At 35.1% G+C, this 24,725-nt stretch overlaps 1 protein-coding gene across 1 annotated transcript in view; it reads right to left on the reverse strand.

The window, feature by feature from the left end:
• The window catches only part of DDX4 (DEAD-box helicase 4), an 81,775-nt gene that overhangs the window by 17,549 nt on the left and 39,501 nt on the right, over nt 1-24,725 (reverse strand). Inside the window, exons 6-15 of the mRNA XM_032403510.1 lie at nt 22,197-22,244; nt 18,331-18,390; nt 8,209-8,310; nt 7,169-7,249; nt 5,777-5,824; nt 4,009-4,056; nt 3,856-3,903; nt 3,319-3,461; nt 2,524-2,676; nt 735-889 (exon numbers count right to left, since the gene is read on the reverse strand). Of these exons, the coding sequence (XP_032259401.1) occupies nt 735-889; nt 2,524-2,676; nt 3,319-3,461; nt 3,856-3,903; nt 4,009-4,056; nt 5,777-5,824; nt 7,169-7,249; nt 8,209-8,310; nt 18,331-18,390; nt 22,197-22,244 (886 nt within the window). The remainder of the gene's footprint in view (nt 1-734; nt 890-2,523; nt 2,677-3,318; nt 3,462-3,855; nt 3,904-4,008; nt 4,057-5,776; nt 5,825-7,168; nt 7,250-8,208; nt 8,311-18,330; nt 18,391-22,196; nt 22,245-24,725) is intronic.

The raw sequence follows: 24,725 nt of genomic DNA on the forward strand, positions 1-24,725 counted from the left end.
TAAACTGTTCCCCAATTCCTTATCCCCAGTAAATATTAGGTAATATTTATCATTTTGAGCAACTACGTTTTAGGTAATTTGTTAGGCAGCAATCAATACCAAATGTTGGCAGAATGTATAGTGAAACTGGCATTCTCATATACTGCTGATAGAAATATATATTGGTGAAAACTATAAGGTCATACCCTTTAAGATAAAACTTGTAAAATCCTACTCTAAGGAAATAGTTAAAACATAAAAATAGAAAAACTTTATTTAGCAAGCTGTTCATTATAATTTTATTTATAGTAGCCCCAAACTAGAAACAACCTAAATGCCCCAAAATAGAGACATAAAATATGTACACCTAAACAATCTTAAAATGATTAAAATTTGGGGTGATTATGATATAAGCATTTTCTATATTATGAAGTTACATGTGAACAGATTATTACTAGGAACACCCTAAGTGCATTAAACATGCATTTAAAACTACCAGTAAAAATACCATCAACATGTTCACTATTTTATCTTTCTACTTCTATTATCATCTGATTTTTAATATGTTTTTTAAAAAATAAACATGCTTCTTTTAAAGATAAAAATAAACAGGGATTCCATAAAGAAGATTATGAAAAAGTACACTTCAATCAAGTAACACTAATTACATGACTGCACTGAGTTCTTCCCAAAATAAGTGAGAAAAATCTCTATAAAGAAAAGCTTGTTTTGAGTGGCATTCCAGATGTACATACCCAAAAGAAAACTTTCTGGCTTCCAGATAGATCTGATTGATTAATTCTCGAGTTGGTGCAACAATAATACACTCTGGTTCCTGCAGCTCTTTAAAACGACTGGCTGTTATTCCATCACGCATCATATGTGCCAAAATTGGCAAGAGAAAAGCTGCCTAGAAGTTGAATTACATAATTTACAAATTTATAATACATCATCCTTCTCCCTGTAGAAATAAACCTATTCCTTATTCCCTTACAGCTTCTAGATTCTTCTTCCACCTTGCTGGTAAATTTAAGATGAGAGAGGAAAACAATTTTTATTTCAGTGAGTTTTTAACACTTCAACTTTTGATAGATATATTTCAGTTATTTAAAAAGCATACCCATGAATTCTAAATACTTAATATAAACTTATTTATAGAGGGTAATGTACACATAACCTGATATAAATCACTGCATTTAGCAATTACTCTAAATGAACTCCTTTTGGAGTAGAGCTACAAATATCACAGAATGCATGACAAAGGTGGTACACAAACAGCAAAAACTGGGAAATCATTCATTTGGATTACTCACCCTTAGTGAAGTTAATGTGGCAAGAGTGCTAGAGTTTTCTCATTAAGCAAATTAGACAGTAAAATCTACCTCCAAAATCATGTGTAAGTCATTCATCAGCTGCTGTATTATACAACTCATTTATTATCCTTTCAATTCTACTACAGAGGCTGATTAAAGCTAAAATAGCATGAACCACAATTCTTTGATTCAGAAAGGATAGGCTTTAAGACTCATCTCAGGGAACCCTCTTTAACAGACAGATCCCAGAGGTAAGTCCTAAGACCAACCTGATCTCATCAGAGTTCTTTTAGATAACATAACCTGAAGTTACTTCATATTAAAGACCAGGTACAATGAATATTGCGATTTCTCATTCTTTTGACTCCAAAATTTTATCAGCTTTATTATGCAACTTATTTTCTCTCTTTCTCTGCATTTTATAACCTCTGGTGCTTTGACCCTCCATCATTCTGTTTTATTTATTTGAGGGGGGGAGGGGCAAAGACAGAGGGAGAGAAAGAAACCCAAGCAGGCTCCATGATCAGCATGGAGCTCGATGAGGGTGTCGATCTCACAACCGTGAGATCATGACCTGAACCAAAATCAAGAGTCAGACACTTAGACACTTAACTGACTGAGCTACCCAGGGCGCCCCTTTTGTTTTAGACACTACCATCTTCCAGGAGGAGTTGAACAGTCTTAAAATGGACTAAACATCTATGAACTGCAATGCTACTCTAGAAATAGTTCAAAATTCTTTCTTTAGAAGTATACAAAACCCCCTTGGGGCGCCTGGGTGGCTCAGATGATTGAGTGTCTGCCTTTGGCTCAGGTCATGATCCTAGGGTCCTGGGATTGAGCCCCCCGCTTCTCCCTCTCCCTCTGCTGTTCCCCCTGCTTGTGCTCTCTCGCTCTACCAAATAAATAAAATCTTTAAAAAAAAAAGTATACAAACCCCAATAAAACCAGATTTCAGAAGCAAAAAAAATGAGTATTTTTTTTATGTTATGTTAATCACCATACATTACATCATTAGTTTTTGATGTAGTGTTCCATGATTCATTGTTTGCGTGTAACACCCAGTGCTCCATTCAGTACGTGCCCTCTTTAATATCCATTTTAACAGTTCACTGAAATCGTCAACCTTCCATCCAACAAAAAAGACTCAAACTACTTGAGAAGAACCAAAGTTCAAAAACTATTAATAATTTGATTATGGGGCAGAATACATGTGAAAAAAAGGACTTACAGTCTTTCCAGACCCTGTCTGAGCACAAGCCATCAAATCTCGTCCTGCTAGTATAATAGGAATACTGTATTTTTGCACAGGAGTAAGCTTAGTATAACCAGCTTTAGCAATGTTGTTATTCAGTGTCTGACAGAGATTAGCTTCCTCAAAAGTCTAAAGAAAGGGGGGGAAGGGTATGATTAAATTCCATATTATCATATGCAGATCATTCCATAAACATATTTCATTTGGGTTAGTCTCAAGTTTTTGTTAATTCCACTTTATATACTAAGGTTACTTTATCAATATGCCCCCACTCAAAAGTACTATCTACAGCCTGTATATTATTACTTGACAGAATTAAAGAGTACCCTTACAGACACTAGTTCTAAAGACATTTTTTCCTGGCCCCTTAAAACCTGTAAAATATAAATATCCTGATCAGTAACAATGGCCCATTAACAACAGGGGACTGTAGGAACCTCCCACTCCTCAGAATATCATTCTCCTAAGACAGACTTTCTCACATACTTAGGAAGCAGGAATCCTCAATCCCTAGGAAAAATATCCTTTTTAATAAGTTTAAATGAAGTTCTCATCCCAGTTTGGGAATGTGGGGATGAAATTTAATACTCTTTCAACATAGCCATTAATTCTACAAGTAGTATATGGTAGATGTGGTTCTTAATTTCTAACCTAAACCATTATCTGCTAAAAATAAAATTTCCGTATTTGGTAATAACAACCTACAGAAATGAACCATATACGTGACAAACTTTGCTTTATAGTCAATTCAGAAATGATTATCACACTGACCAGAATTGCTGGTGGCGCATCATGCCCAGATACTTCTACAAGAATAGTATCATATTTGTCAAAGTTGATGCCTGTCTGATAGTGTGCAAAGATGGAGTCCTCGTCCTCGGGTGGAGGTGGTGGGATGTAGGTCACCTTCGGTCCTTAGGATTCAAACAAAAGACAGAGCTTACGTGACAAGGACCAGAAGAAAAGTGAGAGAGAAAAAAACTGAAAATCAAATTGTAAATACTGAAGAACTTCCCACTGTTTACCATTAAAATTCACTTCAAATTAAAAAAAAGGTTAACTCTGCTCTTATTTTTCATTTTTATTAAAATACAACAGACGTTCGGGGGTTGGGAGGATGGGTTAGCCTGGTGATGGGTATTGAGGAGGGCACATTCTGCATGGAGCACTGGGTGTTATGCACAAACAATGAATCATGGAACACTATATCTAAAACTAATGATGTAATGTATGGGGATTAACATAACAATAAAAAAATTAAAAAAAATACAACAGACGTTCATATGGCTCATACAAAAATTAATATACCTTGAGTGTCACCACTTTCTCCTCCTTCAGCTTCTGACTTCCAAGAATCTTAAAGGGAATCAAACCCAAAAAAGAGATAAATATTTTTTTAATTGAGGAATGTAAGAACTTTCACTATAAAAATCAAATACCTTATTCTAAAGTAAAACTTACTTTTTCCAGAGCCTGTTACTACTTCTTCATTTAAACCTTTGTATCCACCTAATTAGAGAAATCCATACTGATAATTAGTCAAGATACAAGGCTGTGCACATCTTTATTTTCATTGCTTGTCTTCAAAGAGAACAAATTCTAAAAATGGACAGACATCTTTAAAGTCCTTCATATGAATAAGACAAGATTAATAGAATCCTTAACAATTTTAAGTTTAATATTCAAAATGCTGATTTTATGTGGATGATACTGTTTTATGTTATCAGTTTTTGTTTAAGCTGCTCAGTCCCTTTCCTAGTTGCTATATTCCTCAGCAAAGGAATGTATTTTCTAAAATGAACTAAAAGTCCATCTGTATTGGGGGATACCACTACCATTCCCAGGTTGTAGGATTCAGCAGGACTCAGAATATAGTCATACTCACAGCTAGGATTTATTACAGTGAAAGGACAGGGAGCATGGGCAAAGGGAAAAAGGTGCATGGGGCAAAGTCCAGAGATAACCAGACACCAGCTTCCAAGAGTCCTCTCCCACTGGTGTCACACAGGATACACTTAATTTCCCTAGCAACAAGTTGTGACAACATGTTGGAAATGCTGCCTACCAGAGAAGCTCATTAGAGACTCAGTACCCATGGTTTTTATTAGAGGCTGAAAATGTAGCCACTTTCTGCCTGGCACATACCAATATTCCAGACTCCTGAAAGAAAAGCTGGTATTAAAACTACATTGTTGTAAAAACACTCCAGGCACAGTAAGCCATTCGTAAACTAGTTAGGGTGGTGAGAACCCTCCCCAAATCCAATTTCCCAGATGCCAGGAAAAAAACCAACCTTGTAAGCAGGACATTCAAAGAATAGCAGTCAGGCCTGTCATGTTAACTCTTTTCCATACACCACCTTCATGGTTTTAAATAACTAGTCCTCTATTGCGCCACTTTCCGGTATTATCACAAAAAAGAATAAGGACTGCATTAGATTTGAAAATCTAACTAGATACATTTTCACATGTAAGCTCTCTTTCTTGTCTGAACATCCACAGGTTTTGAAATCCTTTACCCAACAAGATTTGAACATTTGTAGATATGGTTTAACTAACCATTAATAACCTCTTTCTATAATGAAGAATCTAAGAATCAAGGTGGGGAAACAGAGGCAGTTCAAGGGAGTCGTCTCTTTGAATGCTCTGAGACTACTAATGATCACTGAGGATTCTTCAGAGACATCAAGTAAGTTTTATTATTTTCCTAGTCTGGAAAGCATTTTAATTTTTATATTATAACATTAAATTTTTATAACTCAAAAAAATTTTCATAGTACAAAATCATGTATACTGAGCTTTCTTTATGCCTTATACCAAATCAAATAACTATCTCATAAGGAAAAAACATATTGTTTTAATATAAGAACATGTACATACAGACATATTTCAATCTTCAACATCTGCACAGCATCCCATTTTAGGGTGATATTATTTATTAAACCATTATTTATTGATATATTTTGTTGCTTTTCAGTTTTTATTTATTATAAATGAAGCTTTAGTGAACACCCTTGTGCATACATTGAGCAAATACATCTATGGTATATAATTCCTATAATAGAACTGTTATGCTGAGGAATATTAAATAACTCTCCAAAACAGGCTGAGCATATGTCTACTCCTCAAAATGTATAAAAGCAGTAACAGTTACCTTTAACGTCAAAAATGAAATTAGGATTACTATAATGTTAATTAACCATATATAGGTAAACCAAGTTAGAACTCACCTCGTCCACTTCCACTGCCACTTCTGCTTTGGTAAGTGTCACCATTACCTGTAATGCATTTTTTTTTTGCAGATTATTTAGAGAAAACACAGCTCACCTTTTTTTTTTTTTTTTTAAACACAGCTCTCCTCCTTGAACACATAAACCATATAGCTATTTCTATTCAAATATTGAGTGCTAAGGATTCCTGGTCCTTTCATCCATCCATCTCTTAATTCTACATTTAATTTAAATCTTTTCCTCATTTGAACATTTTGTTTAAAGATTCCCCCCCCTTTTTTAAAGAAAATTTTAGATTTACAGAATAACTGAAGGAAAGGAACAGAGATTTCCCATACACCGGTAGCCTCCTGCCCCCACATTTGAACAGCCTCCCCCATTATCAATATCCCCCACCAATGTAGTACATTTGTTACAACTGATGAACCTAAGCTAACATGGCATAATCAAAGTTTACATGAGGGCTCACTCTTGGTGTTGTACATTCTATGGGTTTGGACAAATACAAAATGACATGTATCCACCATTAATGTATCACACAAAGTATTTTCACTGTCCTAAAAAAAATGTTCCATGCTATTCATCCCTCCCCACAACGACTGTCAACCACTGATCTTTTTACCCTTCTCCAGAGTTGTTTCTTTCCCAGAACATCATACAGTTGGAAATTATACAGTATGTAGCCTATTCAGATTGGCTTCTTTCATTTAGTAATATGCATTTAGGGTTCCTCCTTATCTTTTCATAGTTCGATAGCTCATTTCCTTTTGGTGTTCAGTAATATTCTATTGTCTGAATGTACCAGTTTATCCACATTTGCACATTTTTATCAACAAATGTGGTGGGTTTTTTTTTCTTTTTCTCCTCAAATCCCCTAACTCAGAGTTCTCTTTGAAACCACTACAAACTTCACTTTCCTTCCTCCAATTAAAGGTATACTTTACACCTCAAATTAACTGGTAGATAAGAGAGAAGAAATAATTCACAGTGCACAAATTTTCTAAGGAAGGCAAAGCTGCCCACGTATTTTTGCCTGCAGATCTAAAAAGCAGAGAAACTCATGAGCTAACCCAGTATACTTAAATGTATCTATTCAGTTACTAATTGTAGAGTTAAAAGCATATATGAATTGTTAACATTCAATAAGAAATTCTATTTCTGGGGTGCCTGGGTGGCTCAGTTGGTTAAGCATCTGCCTTCCTCTCAGGTCATGATTCCAGGGTCCTGGGACCCAACCCCACAGTGGGCTCTCTGCTCAGCAGGGAGTCTGCTTCTCCCTCTGCCTCTCCCCCCAGCTCATGCTTACACTATCTCTCTCTCTCTCTGAAATAAATAAATCTTTAAAAAAAAAAAAAAAGGAAAAAAGAAAGAAAGAAAAATTCTATTTCTCACCTGCGCCACTTAATGCTGGTCTTCTAGAACCAAAAAGGCCACCAGTGCGCAGTGTCCCCTCATCTTGTTCATATTCACTATCTATATTTATACATAATAAAATGAGATTATGTTACTTTTAAGAAGTTTTAAAATCATACAGTATAGAGAAGAAAATCAAGTCATAGTGCCAGAAGTTAAATATGTGAGGCAAAATAGTTTAAATTTTAAAGGAATCACAATGAGCAATTTTTCGAAGTACCATACAAAGGATTTCTCCACAAATCATTTCCTTTAATTACAAATTACTTCCTCAAAGTTTTTATTTTATTAAAATTATTTTATAAAAGCAGTTAGGGCCAATGCTATGTTAAAATATCATATAAGCAAAAGTTAAATAACCTCCAAAAAGTAAACTGTTACTACCCCAGAAACTTCACATTGCATCATCTCATTACTTATTCTCCAGAATAGCACCCCCTTGCTCCCACTGTTGCCAAATCAAACCTTCCAAGTCCTGAACACTTTTTTAAAAGTGACAATTCACTAATCTCCTACATATTTATTAAATCATTATTACAGATCTAATTTTAACTTCCAAAATCACTAATCTATCCTCTTCCATTAAGAGACAAATGCAATCCAACAGTGACTTCTGAAGTCAATACCCCTAGCTCCAAGAAATGATGGCTGGAGTAATTTAAGGTAGAAAGCTACATTAGTGAAAGAAGGTATATTGGGGTGGGGGAGAACTTTAGAGAAGGCCACCTCTTTCTAAGGTTGGCTGTCATTATCAAGGCTCTAAAACACTTAGAAGTAATAAATAAGATTAAAGAACTGAGTCACACAAACTTCTAGAAAGATTCATATATTCCAACTAACAAGTATGCAATTAGATATGTGTCTAAAAAAATAATGTTATATACAATGTAGGTGATTATGTACCAGTCACTCTGCTAAGCTGTTCTCATATAATCCTCTCAACAACCTTATGTATGAAAAGGAAATGATGAAAAATAAAACTTAACAGTAAAGCACACTATTTGCAAGTCACTACTAACTTGGACTTCCTAGACCAAATCCTCCACGGCAACCTCGGAAACCACCTCTTCCACCTCTTCTGGATGACCCTGAAGCTTCTGAATCATTTCCATCTTGATAGCCTATAATATTAAAACACACACACAAGAACAATACAAAACAACAACAAAAAAATCTTGGAGAAATGGTGGCCAAATTTAATTTAAGCCTTGTATAATTTAATGACTTTAAATATTTTAAGGCATTAACAGTTACTAAAAAAGAAACGCCATATTTGAACTATAAATGTTCAACTTTACTAACATAAACAGACATAGCTACAATTAAGAAAAAAACAAACACTGCTTGCTTTGAGAATCAAAACTAAAAATGACTAGGGGTGGCTGGCTGGCTTAGTTGGTAGAATACATGACTCTCGGTTTCAGGGTCTTGAGTTTAAGACCATGTTGGCGGTAGAGTTTCCAAAAAAAAAAAAAAAAAACTAAAAATTACTAAAAGAAAAAGTGTCATTTGTAAAACATTGAAAGTTGCCACGACTGCATCATTAGCAAGATCTCTAAAATGCAGAGGATTAGATAAATCTAGGCTTGTATTTGTTCCTTATAGAAAATAGTAAAACATCTTACTCAAAGCACAGACATAAAAGCATATATAAAGTCTGATTTCCTGCTATAAATAACATATTAATTCAACTGAATACCAAAAATCAGTATTAACAGTTCAAGTAAAATTTGATCCCACCTAGAGCAGAATGAGATCAAATCAAAACCAAAATGTCAACTGGGCAGAAATAAAGAAAGTGAGATTTAGTTTATGAACTTGCCACTATTTACACCCAAAGAAACTGACCAATAAAGGTAAAAATTCTCTATATATTTCTTGATATTGAATTATATGTCTTTTCAAAACCTATTTATAAAATAGGGCAGACTTAATTCAAGGTAGATTCAGAGTTATACATCTACTACCTAAAACTTACAGATCCTCAATCTGGCAATATGTTATCAATAATTACATTTACATTTTAATTCTAAATTATTTGTGCCTCTTTATCTTTGAATAAGCCTTGTTGGGGTTTATCTCTTTTCAAGAAACAGTTTATCTTTCTGATCTGCTTCTTTTTAAGGTATGTTACTTTGGTGTATGCACATGAATAACTAAAATATATAAAACATATATACAAGTTTAAAATGTAATAAATGAAAACCTATGGACCCACACTACCCAGCTTAAAACTAAGAATGTTCCCAATACCTCTGAAACCCGTGGATAGTCTTTTGCCCTGTAAAATTCCCCCCCCCCCGCTTTCTCAACCAATATCCTGAATTGTTTTCATTTCCTTGCTCTTATTTTAATTTTTACCAACTATGTACATAACTTTTTGCAATGTGTTGTTTAGTTTTGTGTTTGAGCTTTATGTAACAGAATCATATGGAATATATTCTTTACCTTGCTTCTTTAATCCATCTTTGTTTCTGTTGATGTGTGAAAATGTACTTCATTTTTACTGCTGAATAACATTCCACTGTATCTGTTTCATTCATGTCTATTATCTTTCTAACTTCCTTCTACTGAGTTTTTAATTAAGTTGAACACTGAGCTCACTAATTTCTTTTCTACTACATACATTTAAGATTGTAAACTTTCCTCAAAAAGTTAGCTGCTTTAGCTGTATCCCTTAAGTTTCCATGTTTTAATGTCCATTCAGGTCTAAATACCTTATTATTGCCAGATGAATTTTAATTCATAAATTGATAAATTCAGTTTCCAAATCACAACGGTTAGGCTTTTCATTACGGATTTCTACTTTCATGAAACTTTAACAAGAGGACATAGTTTGTGATAAATTCTATAGTATATTTGGGGACTTCATTTTGGCCTTAATAGATGGTAAAATTGTGTGTATTTTCTATACGCTGCAGAAGAATGTGTAATTTATAATATGGGGTTTATTATTCCAAACAGAAATATTAAATCAAGCTTAATAACTGGTATTCAAAACTTCTATAGTCTCCATAGTCTTAATCATTTCTGGTCTGCTCATTCTTTTCTTTTATTTAAGATTTTATTTATTTATTTATTAGAAAGCAAGAGAGAGAAAAACAGCATGAGAGGGGAGAGGGTCAGAGGGAGAAGCGGGCTCCCCACTGAGCCGGGAGCCTGATGCGGGACTCGATCCCAGGACTCCGGGATCATGACCTGAGCTGAAGGCAGTCGCTTAACCAACTGAGCTACTCAGGCGCCCCATCTGGTCTGCTCATTCTATCAATTTTCTAAGGGGAAATTAGTGGTTGGGGGGGGCACCTGAATGGCTCAGTGGTTCAGCTCAGGTCATGATCTCAGGGTCCTGCAATCAAGCCCCATGTGGGGCTCCCTGCTCAGCAGGAAGCCTGCTTCTCTCTCTCCCTCTGCCCCACCTCCTGCTCATGCTCTCCCTCTCTCTTCCTAATAAATAAAATCTTGAAAAAAAAAAATCCCATGATTAGTGGTTTAAAATTTGCAAATTTTTCCATATAATTATGTCTACTTTTGCTTTATATACTTAAGAATATCTTGTTAGATTTCAAACCATGTTCTGAACTGTAATATCTTCCCAGTGAACATGACTTTTATCATTAAGTAATTATTTCTTTATTCCTAATATATCTGCTTTAGAGTCTATTTTGTCTCCTATACTTCTATTGGGGTTAATATTAAACTGACATTTTTTCTCTTTATTTTCAACTCTGCATTGACATACGTTTACTGTTAATATATATTATGATTACTAATGTATCAATTTCCTACTTCAATCATCCTATTTTGTGTTTTCCCTTACCCGAGTTTTTTTCAATGTTTTTTTGTTTTCCTTTCTGTCCTTCTATTGATTTCCCAAACACTATATTTTATGCTTTTACTGATATCCTTCAATTTCAGCATGAATATTTAAGAAATATTTATTTTCAACCTTGTCTCCTTCCTCAAAGTCCTAGCCTTCTATTCTATTGGATTTCCTCCACTAGTAAGTTATACATTATATTTTACCATACCAATTTTACCATTTTTAAGAAATTCTGAAATTAGTTTCAATCTGTTCTCTCCTACTGAGCTGACAAAGAACTTAAGTCTTTTCATTTGCTAGTATTTTAGTTCTTTCTTATTTCTAAAACCCCTAAATTAATGACATTATTACTGTCCTCTAAAGCCAATACTTATTTAGGTTTACCAATATGTTTACCAATTTTAAAATGTGTATTTATTTAGTTATGCTCATCACTGCTTCCTACTTCTTGTTGCATTCAGTTTCCTTCTTGTTAATATACATGATTCAGTAGTTCTTTCCTCAGTGGCCTGACAGTACTCAACACCATCTTTATCTAAATGGTGTTATTTCTCTCTGACACCTAAATTATCTGGATATAGCAGTTTCGATTCAGAACTATTCTCCCTCAGAATTCTACATTCTACTCTATTATGTTCTCTACCTTTATTGGGAAAAAAAAAAAAGTTCTGCTGCCAATCTTTTGTTCTTTTATATGTGGGTCTTTTTCTGTTAGCTCTAAATATTTTTATCTTTGTAATTTTGCAATGTCAATACACATATAAGAGTGTGAATTTTTTTAAATTTGCTCATGATTCTTGTTCCTTCTTAACTCTGGAAAAGTTTCTCAACTATTCTCTGAATAGTTTTCTTTTCCCTCTCTCTCCTCCTCCCATTTTCTCTGTTCTCTTCTCAGGAGGTATTTAGACATATGTTGGAATAACAGAGCTGCTTATTCTGTCTTCCATAACTGTTAAATGCTTTCATGTTTTCCATTCCCAAATTTAGAGAATTTCCTCAGATCTATCTTTGGATTCACTTATTCTACTCATCTTTGTTTAATCTGTTTAATCTATTCACTACTGCTTTCTGTAAATTCAATTTGGTTCCTTTTCCAAACTAGCTTCTCTACTGAGCAAATGACTACATAATGACTCAGTACCTCTAGTATCTATAGCTTAATAATTCCATACACAGGAGAAACACAAACATTTAAATGAACATGCTCTTTTTTTCCATAGCTGATGCCAGTTTCTAGTTATGTAAGAAGTCTTATAACTAGAGGTGAAAAGAACATGAAGTTATACAGCATTAAAAGTCTGAATGACTTTCTTGTTAGAAAGTAGGGACAGAAACTCTACGTATCCTACATGGTGTTAAAAATAATTTGTTTTTAAATAAATAGGTTAAATGGTAAGTAAAACACTATAAAAGTTAAAATGAATGAACTAGATCCAAAAAAAAAGGTCACAAAAAAGGGGGGGGTGCCTGGCTGGCTGAGTTGGTAGAGCATGCCACTCTTGACCTCAGAGTTTTAAGTCTGAGCCCCTCAATGGGTGTAGAGATTACTTAAAATTAAAATCTTTTATTAAAAAATCACAAAAAGATAGGTCTAATAAACTTTTATAGAAATATGAATAGGAAGTATACACTACACACCAATGTTAAAAAAAGTTACCTCTGGGAAAAAGGAGATATAAAATACAGAGGGAAAATGGGTCTTCTAATAATTATGTAATTTTTTTTCTTTATTTGAAGTATAAATGACAAAATGTTCCTGTTAAATCCAGGTAGTGGTATACAAGTGTTTGAAATAGAATATTCTCTGCTTTTCTGAGTTTTTGAAATATTTCAAAATTTACCACTTTAAATGTCACTTTTCATAAAATAACATTAATATATTTTTAAAGGTGACATTAGTCCTTCCATGAATTCTGCATTTCATAAGGGACAGGTGACAATCTCTTGCAGCCTTTTAAAGATGTTTGGTAACAATCTTCAGAAAGGAGTAAGTTTATAAATCATTTAAACTTTGTGTATAAGAAATATGAACATCTTTTCTTCATTTAAAAAAGTACTTACCATAAATTTAGCAAGGTCACTCAACCTTCAATATACAAAATTCAATTGTATTTCTATATACTAGCAAACAAAATGAAAATTTTTAAATGATATGGATCACTGACATCAGCAAAAATGGCAAAGTAAGAAACTCCGAATTCTGCTACTCCAAAAAAATAAAATGCACGTTTTAAAAACTGTCAGAATTAACTTTCTAAAATGAAAATTAATCAAACTTGCAGTAACCCAGAGAATATTTTTTAAGCTGATTCTCAGTAAGAACAGTGAACTCTGTGGCATATTTCAACTTACTTCAGTCCCGTCTCCTGGCAATTCCACTTCTAGGCATACAGTCAAAAGGTGCAAAGACAAGGACTCAAACAGATAAATACATATGAATGTTCATAGAAGCATTATTCACAATAGCCAAAGTAAGTAAAAACCCAAAGTTCATCAATAGATGAATGGGTAAAATGTGGTATTATACACACAATGGATAATTATTCAGCCATAAAAAGAAATGTACTTTGTTCAGATACATGCTACATGAACGAACACTGAAAACATTATGCTAAGTGAATTAAGCCAGACACAAAAGGGCAAATGTTGTATGATTCCACTTGTATGAAATATCTAGAACAGAGGCAAATTCAAAGAGAATATAGAATAGAGTTTACCAGAAACTCAGGGGGAGAAGATAAGGGGATGTACTATATAATGGATATAGATTTCTGCTTAGGTTTCTGCTTTCAGTTTTGGAAACGGATAGTGGTGACAACTGCATAACACTGTAAATATACTTAATGCCACTTACAGTTAAATATAATTAAAACGGCAGATTTTATGTCATAGTTATTTTACCACAAAAAAAGAGCAGAAAATTTCTCAAATTAGATGAAAAATATAAATTCACACATCCAAGAAGCTTAACCAACTCCCAGTGGGATAAATTTAAAGAGATTTACACCTCCACCCTATCAATATAAAACAAGAACAAATGGTGCTAGGACAACTAGATATTCACATGCAAAAGAATTAAGTTGGACCCCTCCCTCACACCATATATAAAAATGAAATCAAAATGGATCAAAGAGCAAAACAATAAAATTATTAGAAGGAAACATGGGTGAAAATCTGCATGACCTTTTAATAGGCAAAGGTTTTCTAGATATGACACCAAACGCACAACCAACAAATGAAAAAATAGATAAACCAGACAGCATCTAAATTTAAAACTTCTGTGCTTCAGAGGACACCAAGAAAATAAAAAGGTAACACAAAGAAAGGAGAATATATCTGCAAATTGTCTTTCCAATAGCACATGTACCAAGACACAAAGAATTCTTTAAACAATAAAAAGACAACACAGTTTTTTAAATAAGCCAATGATCTAGAAAGACCTTTCTCCAAAAAAGATATACAAATAGCCAATACACACGGGAAAAGCTGTTCAACATAATAGTCATCAGGAAACCCAAATCAAAATGACAATGAGATACCATTTTACACCCACAAGGATCACAACCACCAAGAAGACACACAATAACAAAAACTGGTAAGGATGCAGAGAAACTGGGATACTCATGCATTGTTGGAATAAGATAAATTGGGGCAGCTGCTGTGGAAAACAACTTGGCAATTTTACTCCTAGGTATATGCACCAGAAAAATTAAAACATATGTTCACATAAAACTTGTACACAAAGGTTGATAGCAGTACTAATCATAATAGCCCAAAAGTAGAAACAACCCAATAATCAATCAACTGATGAATAAACAGAATATGGTATAGCTACACAGTGAAATATTACTTAGCCATTACAAGTAATTAAGTACCATCACATGCTACAACATGGACAAATTATGAGATCATCCTAAGTGAAAGAACATACAAAAGATCACATATTACATAATTCCATTTATATGAAATGTCCAGAATCAGCAAATCCATAGCTACAGAAAGTCGATTAATGGTTGCCAAAGGACGGAGATAAGAGAGAAATGGGACTAACTGCTAATAGGCACAAGATTTTGGGGCGGGGGGGAAAGAAAATGTTCAGGAATTAAATAGTGATGATGGGCATACAATATAGTGAGTATATTTAAAACTATTGAAATATACACTCTAAAATGGTGAAACTGTTATATGGAGTATTAGATAAATAAAAAGCATATGCAACACAAAATATCAAATACTAATGTAAAGAAAGACGTGTAATGACTCTCTAGTGAAAAGTGCAACACATAGCTAGGAAAAACTAAAGACCTACTTAAAAAGGGATATTCACGGATTGAAAGGCTCAATATTGTAAAAATGGTCAATCTCCTCAAATTCAATGCAATCCCCAAAATATCCCATTAGGTTTTTTCCAGGAAATTGATAAACTGCTTCTAAAAATCACATGCAAATGCAAAGAACTAAGAATAACCCAAGTAATACTGAAGAACAATAAACTTGGAAGACTTACACTACCAGATATTAGGATCTATTATGAAATTGTAGTAATTAGGCTATATAGCAAAGGTGCAAAGATATAGAAACTGACCAAAGGAAAGGAACCACGCCCAGGAACAGTTCCACATATATACTGTCACCTGATTTAGGATAAAGAAGTCCTTGTAGTATAGAGTGGAAAGTCTTTTAGTAAGTGATAAGGAATCAACTGGATACTCTTATGGGGAAAAAATGTACCATGATCCCTATCTTACTTCATATACAAAAATAAAGCCCAGATGAATTACAATCTGAATGTACAAGTTAAAAAGATAAAATTTTATTTTTTTCTTTCTTTTTCATTTTTTATTTTATTATGTTATGTTAATCACCATACATTACATCATTAGTTTCTGATGTAGTGTTCCATGATTCATTGTTTGTGTATAACACCCAGTGCTCCATTCAGTACGTGCCCTCTTTAATACCCATCACCAGACTAACCCATCTCCCACCCCCCTCCCCCCTAGAACCCTCAGTTTGTTTCTCAGAGTCCATAGTCTCTCATGGTTCATCTCCCCCTCCGATTTCCCCCCCCTTCATTTTCCCTTCCAAAAGATAAAATTTAAAAAAAAAAATAGAAGAGACTATCTTCACGACTTAAGAGGAAGCAAAGAGACTCCCAATATAAATGTTATCCAGGAGTTACTTTTACTATTCTTGCAAATTTTCTGTAAGTTTTAAATTATTTGCCAATGAAAAGTTAACAACAGACACCCAACAGAAAAGATGGCAAAAGAATGGAATCAGCACTACACAAAAGATGATGTACAAATGGCCAGTAAACTTATGAAGCACTGGACATTTCATTAGTCCATCAAGGAAAGGCAAATTAAAACCACAATAAGATATACTACCACATACTCAGCAGAATGGTTAAACTTTAAAGAAAAAGAAAATACCAAACATTGGTGAGGATGTGGGAGTATACTTTAGTGTATCTATCTTGAAAACATTTCACAACAGCTATTAAAGCAAAAAATATACAAAATCTATGAGGCATCAATTTTACTTCTGAATATATATCAATGGCACCAAAAGAAATGTACTAGAATGTCCACAGCAGCTGCTTCAAAATAGCTTAAAGCTGGAAGACATCCAAACAGCATCATTAGCATAAGAGTAGAACCAGAGAGCCTATATAGCAATGGTAATGATCTACAACTGCAACCAACACTATAAATGCATCTCACAAATACATTAAGCAGAAGATGGACACAAAAGAGTTGTATGTTGTATGAGTCCACCATTTATATCAAGTACAAAAACAGAAAATTAACCTATGCTGCTAAAAGTCAGATTAGAAGTTAACCATGGAATGGGAGGGTTGCCAGTGAAAGAAAATGAGCATAAAAGGGACTTCTAGAGGTGCCAGTAATTTCTATTTCTTGATCTGGATGCTTGTGAACACAATAAACCCCGGTGTGTTCAGTTAGTGAAATATCACTGAGCTATACAGGTACAACGCATGCACATGTCTGGTGCTATATCAAGTCATATTTCAATATAAACTTAAATATGCTTATATTTATGCACATATGTTATTTACTGAGTGACTGCCATGTGCAAATTTCCTACCTTCAAATGTATACAGCTAAAGAGAACAGCAATCAGGGATATGCAAAAATGACTGTTTCACTGCTAGTCACCCTGTATTAGTCAATAAGCCACAATCAAGCACATAGAGCTGCAACTGGCTTTTGACTGCCTCACTTAAACATGAATTAGATTAATTTAAAGAAAACACTGAGGAAGATAGATATTCACTGTTCTGCAGAAAACAACCAAAGATTTAAAACTAAAAGCAATGTTTTAAGAACATTAAGTGCTAAAAATTGCTTGTTAAAGGGGGAAAAAAGGCAATTTTAAAAGATGAGTCTGGCTTTTTCCTATAGCTAAATTTCCTCCACATCATTACATGCCCCCCTGCAATTATCATTAAAAAAACCTCAATTTATGAGACAAATAGCCAAACCTCCTTCACCACCAAATTCCTCCCCACCTCACTTCCCTAAGAATGCTATAGTGAAGTCCCCACAAGTCCTATCGGCACTAAGAAGGGCCTGGTATTCAATGGGCTAACTATCTAATGGGCAAAGGAAAATGATGTTCCCAAGTTACTGTAAAAACACTGATGTATCTTGATTATCATATAGTTCTTAAGAATAAACTTTCATCATAAGCAGATTCGCACAACTTTAACAATTTTATAAGTTCACTATGTTTTTTGTGGGTTTTACTGTTGTTATTTTAACATGTCTACCCACAGGTTATCAAGAATTAAATATGGTGGGGCACCTGGGTGGCTCAGTCATTAAGTGTCTGCCTTCGGCTCAGGTCATGGTCCCAGGGTCCTGGAATCGAGCCCCACGTGGGGCTCCCTGCTCAGCGGGAGCCTGCTTCTCCCTTTCCCACTCCCCTGCTTGTGCTCTCTCTCTCGCTGTGTCTCTCTCTGCCAAATAAATAAAATCTTAAAAAAAAGAAAAGAATTCAATACTGTAATGTTTATACCATCTCATCTCAACTTTATTAGAGGCAGGATTAGCAGAGTATGGTAGAGCACTGCCAGACCTAAACAAAAAGTAATCTACAATTTCTTCACTCTCCCATATATCCAAATATTCTATTCAGAGACAAAGACATCCCGGTTCATAGATATTGTGACTGACCAGAACTCACAGTCCCTATTCTGTACTTCATAGCACATTCTGGAGATCTTTGGGGGGAAAAAAAAATCCAGTGACATTAGAAAGTGTAAGTACAAATCGTTCCAAAATGTGGTCCTTACCGCCTCTCTTGGAAAACCCTCTGTTCCGTGTCTGATTATCTTCACAGTCATTATTAGATTCTTGAATAAAAATTTAACATGTGAATAGCATCTAAATAATTAACTTTAAAGTTGTAATATCTAAAGAATAGCACTATCACAGGATAAGTTAGTGAAAAAATAAGTATTTTTAAGTTAAAATATGAACATTTTAATTCTTGAAATAATTTTAGCAACAGAAATATAAAGACATTATTCAGTCAACTCCCTATAAATCATTTAACATACCTAAATGTTAAGTGTATAACTGAGAATTCACTATTTCTCAAGTGCTACGCACAAGCCAAAGAAGAAGAATTTCATCAATACTGGTATGACTAAAAATGGTTTCAGAAATACCTAAACTATTAAAGTAGTCAAGTGGTTCTTAAATGTAGGCCATCGGCCACTAGAAATACATGATTATTCTTTTTATAATAATGTCAATATTTCTGTAATTTGCCTTTCTTACTATATCTCAGACATTAGTGGATTTTTTTAAACATATGCAAATTTTTCCCCAATCATCCTAATGAAACAATTGGGGGATATCTTGGCTTTTCTATTTTTAAGACAATATCAAGTAACATTACCAGTTTCTCAATAATGGAATGAGGATCACTACACTGAAGGCTGCCTAAGAATTAGCTGGAAGGTTTTTTAAAAATAAATTCCTAGAAAAAAATTAAATAAATAGATAGATCCCTAGAATCCAGCCCCAGAGATGTTTATTTTTTTAAAAGTATAGAGTGAGAGCAACAAATGAGTAATTTTTAAAAATTTAAAAATGTTACTAATAACTTTACTGAATAACTTTAAGCTTTCTAGAAGATTCCAACAAAGACACATCTGGGAAATACAGAAATGATTTCAAGGGACCTTTGTACATGTCATTAAATGTTTAAAATCTGAGAACTTTAAAAGTCATAGTAATGACATCAAGTGGCTAGACCGCTTAGAAGCTATGAGTTAAGTTCCTGTGCAAAAGTACTAATCTACTTAACAACTAATATTTTTTTATAAGAAATAACCCAGAGCTCTTGTTGCAGGCTCCTACTTGAAATGAAGTCAACAACTACTAAATATTCCTAAAGAGTCATCTGATACCAAGACAATTATTTGGGAAACAGGATTTAATACTACAAGGGAGCTTAGCAGGAAGGAAAGAATTTTGAAAAGAAGGTTGCCAGCCCTGGAATAATGAGGACAACTAACATTTATTGCCTTATGTAAGAAAAACCTATAAATTAATTTGAGACCTGACAAGGACAAAGAGGTCTCACATTAACTTTGTCCAGTTATTCCCCTAAAACAAACCTATATTTTGACCACACTAGGAATTAAAATAGGCTAATGACATTGGGAGAAGTTGGATGATGAGTACAATTACATTAGGAAAGGGGTGAAGGAAACTCTCTGTACTATTTTTCTAACTTGTAATGAGTCTTATACTATTTCAAAATATAGTTATTGAAAAAAAATCTGTAGAGTTAGGAAATAAAGCCAAGCACCAACAAAAAAGAGATACTATCCCAAGATTAGCTACAACCACATTACATTACATAAAAATTAATTACAGAAAGTATATAAAATATATATAACATGTATAAAGTATAAATATTTAAAAATATAAACATAAATAACAATATGATACATTAATTATATTAAATATATATTAAGTACATAAATATACTAGGTATCTAAGTATATATTCATATAAATATATGTTATATAATAATAATAATTAACAGTAATAACACATTTAGAATTCAGTATGGTCTAGCACTGTTCTAAACGAGTAATATGTACTAACTTTTTAAATCTTCACAAAAACCTTGTGAAGTGGGTATTATCCTCTTTTATAAATAGAAAAAATGAAATACAGAAGTTAAATATGTTTTTTCAAGATAATACAACTGAGAGGAGACTCTGGGTCTCAAACCTAGGGTGTCCAAATCCAAAATCAACAGTCCTTATCACTAACTATACCAGATGGAGGAAACTAGACTGCAGGGACAATAACAACCACAAAAGATGCTATTTGTGTGCAGAATAAAAGCTTCTATCATGATATCAAAATCTGTTTCTGGGCTTGCCAATAACAATTTTAAGAATGAAAGAATTCAATCCATATATAGAGAGAGAAATATACATATAGAAAATAGACCAAGGGAAGAAAGCAAACCATTTTGGAGGAAAGTTCTCTCAGGTGCTATGAGAAACTAGAATTTGTGCTCAAAAGTGCTGTGGTCTACCACTGGTAGGAGTCAACTGGGGAAGGTCTTGGCTAAGTGAAAATGATCTTGAATATTCACTGATTTTTAAAAAGGGAGATTAGGTAAAATAGAAATGGAAAAGAATAAAAATGGTCATTTTTTTCTTCTGTTAAATATTTGTTCTATGTTATGTACATTTTCATTTGAATAAAATGAAAAAAGCACAGAAAATCAGGGAGAATGAAACTAACAATAACTTAGGGAAAACAGTTTTATTAGATATATTAAAACCCCATCTAATTCCAAAGGGTTTTTTTTTTTAAGATTTTATTTATTTATTTGAGAGAGAGAGAATGAGAGAGAGAGAGAGAGAGCACATGAGAAGGGGGAGGGTCAGAGGGAGAAGCAGACCCCCGCTGAGCAGGGAGCCCGACACGGGACTCGATCCCGGGACTCCAGGATCATGACCCGAGCCGAAGGCAGTCGCCCAACCAACTGAGCCACCCAGGCACCCTAATTCCAAAGGGTTTTAAGGTGATCAGTCTAAGCTTGGTTTTGATCTTGAGAATCACTGTTAAGAGTATAATGAAATTAAGACTCAAATATTTAATGAAGATAGATGGCATTTACTGTTTACCATGAATGTGTCTGGTATTGAATTTCATATTTTCATACACATTTTCATTAAGTCTGCCTAACAACCTATAATAGAGATGTCCTCCATTCTGCAGAATAGCAAACTGTGGCTCTGAGAAATTAAGCAACTAGCTCTAAGTCATTCAACTAGGGGGTCGCAGAGCAGGGACAGGAAACAAAGTCTGCAACTCCAAAGTTATATTATGTTATTAAGATTCCACAGATAAGGGCGCCTGGGTGGCTTTGTCGGTTAAGTGTCCAACTCTTGATTTCAGCCTAGGTGATGATCTCAGGGTTCTGAGATGTAGCCCCGAGTGGGCTCAGAACTCTTCATGGAGCCTGCTTAAGATTCTCTCTCTTTCCCTCTGCCCCTACCCTCTCCTCTCTAAAAAGAAAAAAGATTCCACAGATAAATGATGACCAAACAAAAAGGCATCAGAGTCACCAGGGATGCTTTTTAATACAGGTTCCAAGGCCTCACCCAAATCTACTTAATCAGGTTCTCCTAGGAAAGCACTATTAATTACTGTAATCTATATTCTGGTAACATTACTCTATTCACATCATCCTCTGTATTCCTCCAAACCAGTTTGTCAGTACCTTTGACAGAAATGTCTTGATTTCAGTAGTCATCCACATTCTCAAGAATCTTTTTCCACTGTCAAGAATTATGTTAGTCTGAATAGGGACCTGCATGTCCCAAACTGCACGTATATATGGACATGGAGTTTTGATTCTTGACATGTTCTTTCCATTATCTACTTTTTCTTAAGGTAGCAAACCATTCAAAAGTTGCACCTCATAGATTAAGGCAGGCTGAGAAAGGTCAAACTAGGATGCCTGAATTCTTGGTTAAGGCTCTGGCAACAGCTGCTTTATAAAACTGTTTAAATAAATTAGAACTGAAAAAGACTATGACACTTAATCTTAGTTTCTCTTTAGCATGTACACTGAACATTAAATTTTAAAAGCCACTAGAGAAAACACTGAACTTACCTCTCCAGAAACCAGAGCTATCACCTTCTTCAAACTTATTTGAAAAACCTATACAAAATAGAAAATTAAACATGCAAATTTCTGAAAACAATTACCTGTACCTCTGTGGTAAACCAAAAACCAAAAACCAAAGGGACTACCAGTTATGGTGCCCCCTTAAAATAAAATAAACCACATAGAGCTATATATATGTGTGTGTGTGTATATATATATATATATATACACACACACACATACATACACTGAATGAAAACTCAGGTTGCATTATGACTTCTGCCTTGTGTCAATTAACTAAGGTAAAAGGTCCAGCCAGTGTTCTATTACCTCAAATGTCATATATATGTAGATGGTCAGAACAGCAGCATATATCAACATAAATACTATATACTTTCTATTCAAAATATCAAAGTTTTTAAAATCTTATAATCTCTTCATCTGCCAGAGGACAATACAACTAAATTATAATTCAATATTCAATAATTTTTCCCATTTCAGTAATAAGGAAATTCTTCCAACATTTTTTGTTTACAAAAATTTTTTTACATCTTTCATTTAGTTCTGCTTGCAAATTTCTCATATAATAAAAACCTGTATCTAGAGTTATGTGTCTCTGGAGCATATAGATACATCTCTAATTTTAAAAGCATTCATCAGTAGTATTTCACAAAATTTTTAAATATTGAATCTTAATAAAATGATCTTTAGTGCAAAGATAGTCAGGGAGTAATAGCCATTAAAATTAAAGGACAGGCAGGGCTGTGTTGGGAGACTCAGGGTGGCTCTACGAGGCCTGCCTGCCCGCTGGGACTCCTGTCATCCTACCTGGGATTTTATTAAATGGCCTGTTTTGGATGGGTTCTGGGGGATGCTGAAAAGATGGCGGAGGAGTAGGGGACCCTATTCCAACCGGTCCCGGAAATTGAGCTGGGTATCTACCAGACCACTCTGAACACCCATGAAATCAGCCTGAGATGTAAGCAGATAGATCTAGATCTCTACAAAAAGAATATCGCAGGCGGTTGGTTTGGAGGTATGAAGCGGGGAGCCGTGATTCCGCGGGCAGATATCGGAGGATAAACGGCAGGGTGAGGGAGCCATTGGGATCCTACACCGCCGGTGAGCGACAGCCTTGTGCGCTGGGGACGGGGCACAGACTCGCAGACCGGTAGCAACGGGGAAAGGACTTTAGGGCAGCTCCCCAGACGGAAACCCTGAGCTGCGGGGCCGTGCGTGTGAACTGGGGGCGGCTGGTCGTTTTAGAAGCACAAAGGGCAGAGACGTGCCCCGATCTGGAGACGAGAACTGGAAGCGCTGCTGAGGGGCGCACAACCCAGGACGCTGCAGTTTATAGCAGCACAGACACAAATGGAGATGGTGTGTGTGGCCTGGAGTGCTCACTGAAGAACAGACTGCGATCTCTCTGCTCTGAGGCAGAGGGTTGGAAACAGTCTCTTCTGCTCTCTCGGAAGAGAGCAGAAAGCCGCCAGAGAAAGCCGCCAGAGAACAAAAGCCCCAAAAAACCAGTTTTCACTGAGCCCATCCCCCCCACAGGGGGCAGGGCAACTCTGCCCAAACAGGGCTGCCTGAGTAACAGTTGGCAGGCCCCTCCCCCAGAAGACAGGCTGGGAGAACAAGAGACCAGCAACCCTAAGGTCCCTAGAAAACAGGTGCATCTTGCTTGGGTTGTGGTCATTAATTTGGACTCTATACATTCCCTCAAACACCCACCAAAAGAATGACTAGGAGGAAGAACCCCCCAAATAGAAAAGACTCAGAGACTATGACTTATGCCACAGATTTACAAATGGATTCAGATATAACCAAGCTGTCGGAGATGGATGCAGGCTAGCAATTGTGAAGACAACAGCTAGAATGGAAAAATTGATTAATGGCAACACAGAGTCTCTAAGGGCAGAAATGAAAGCTGAATTGGCAGAACTTAAAAATGCTATCAATGAGATTCAATCTCATCTAGATAATCTAACACCTAGGATAAGCAAGGCAGAAGAACGAATTGGTGGTTTAGGAGACCAATGAATAGACAAGAAGGAAAAAGAGGAGGCCAGGGAAAAACAACTCAAAATCCATGAAAATAGAATCAGAGAAATAAATGACACAATGAAATGTTCCAATGTCAGAATTACTGGGATCCTGAGGGGGTCGAGAGAGAGAGAGGACTAGAAGATGTATTTGAGCAGATCGTAGCTGAGAACTTCCCTAATCTGGAGAATGAAAGAAACACTCGTGTCCTAGAGGCAGAGAGGACCGCTCCCAAGATCAAGGAAAACAGGCCAACACCCCGGCATGTAATAGTAAAACTCGCAAATCTTAGAACCAAGGAAACCATCTTAAGGGCACTTAGGAGGAAGAGATTCCTTACATACAGAGGGAAGAACATCAGAATAACATCAGACATATCCACAGAGACCTGGCAAGCCAGAAAGGCCTGGCAAGACATATTCAGGGTACTAAACAAGAAGAACATGCAGCCAAGAATACTTTATCCAGCAAGGCTGTCATTTAGAATGG

The sequence above is a fragment of the Phoca vitulina genome, unplaced genomic scaffold, assembly GCF_004348235.1.
Source record: "Phoca vitulina isolate PV1807 unplaced genomic scaffold, GSC_HSeal_1.0 scaffold6, whole genome shotgun sequence".
Classification (NCBI taxonomy): Eukaryota; Metazoa; Chordata; class Mammalia; order Carnivora; family Phocidae; genus Phoca; species Phoca vitulina.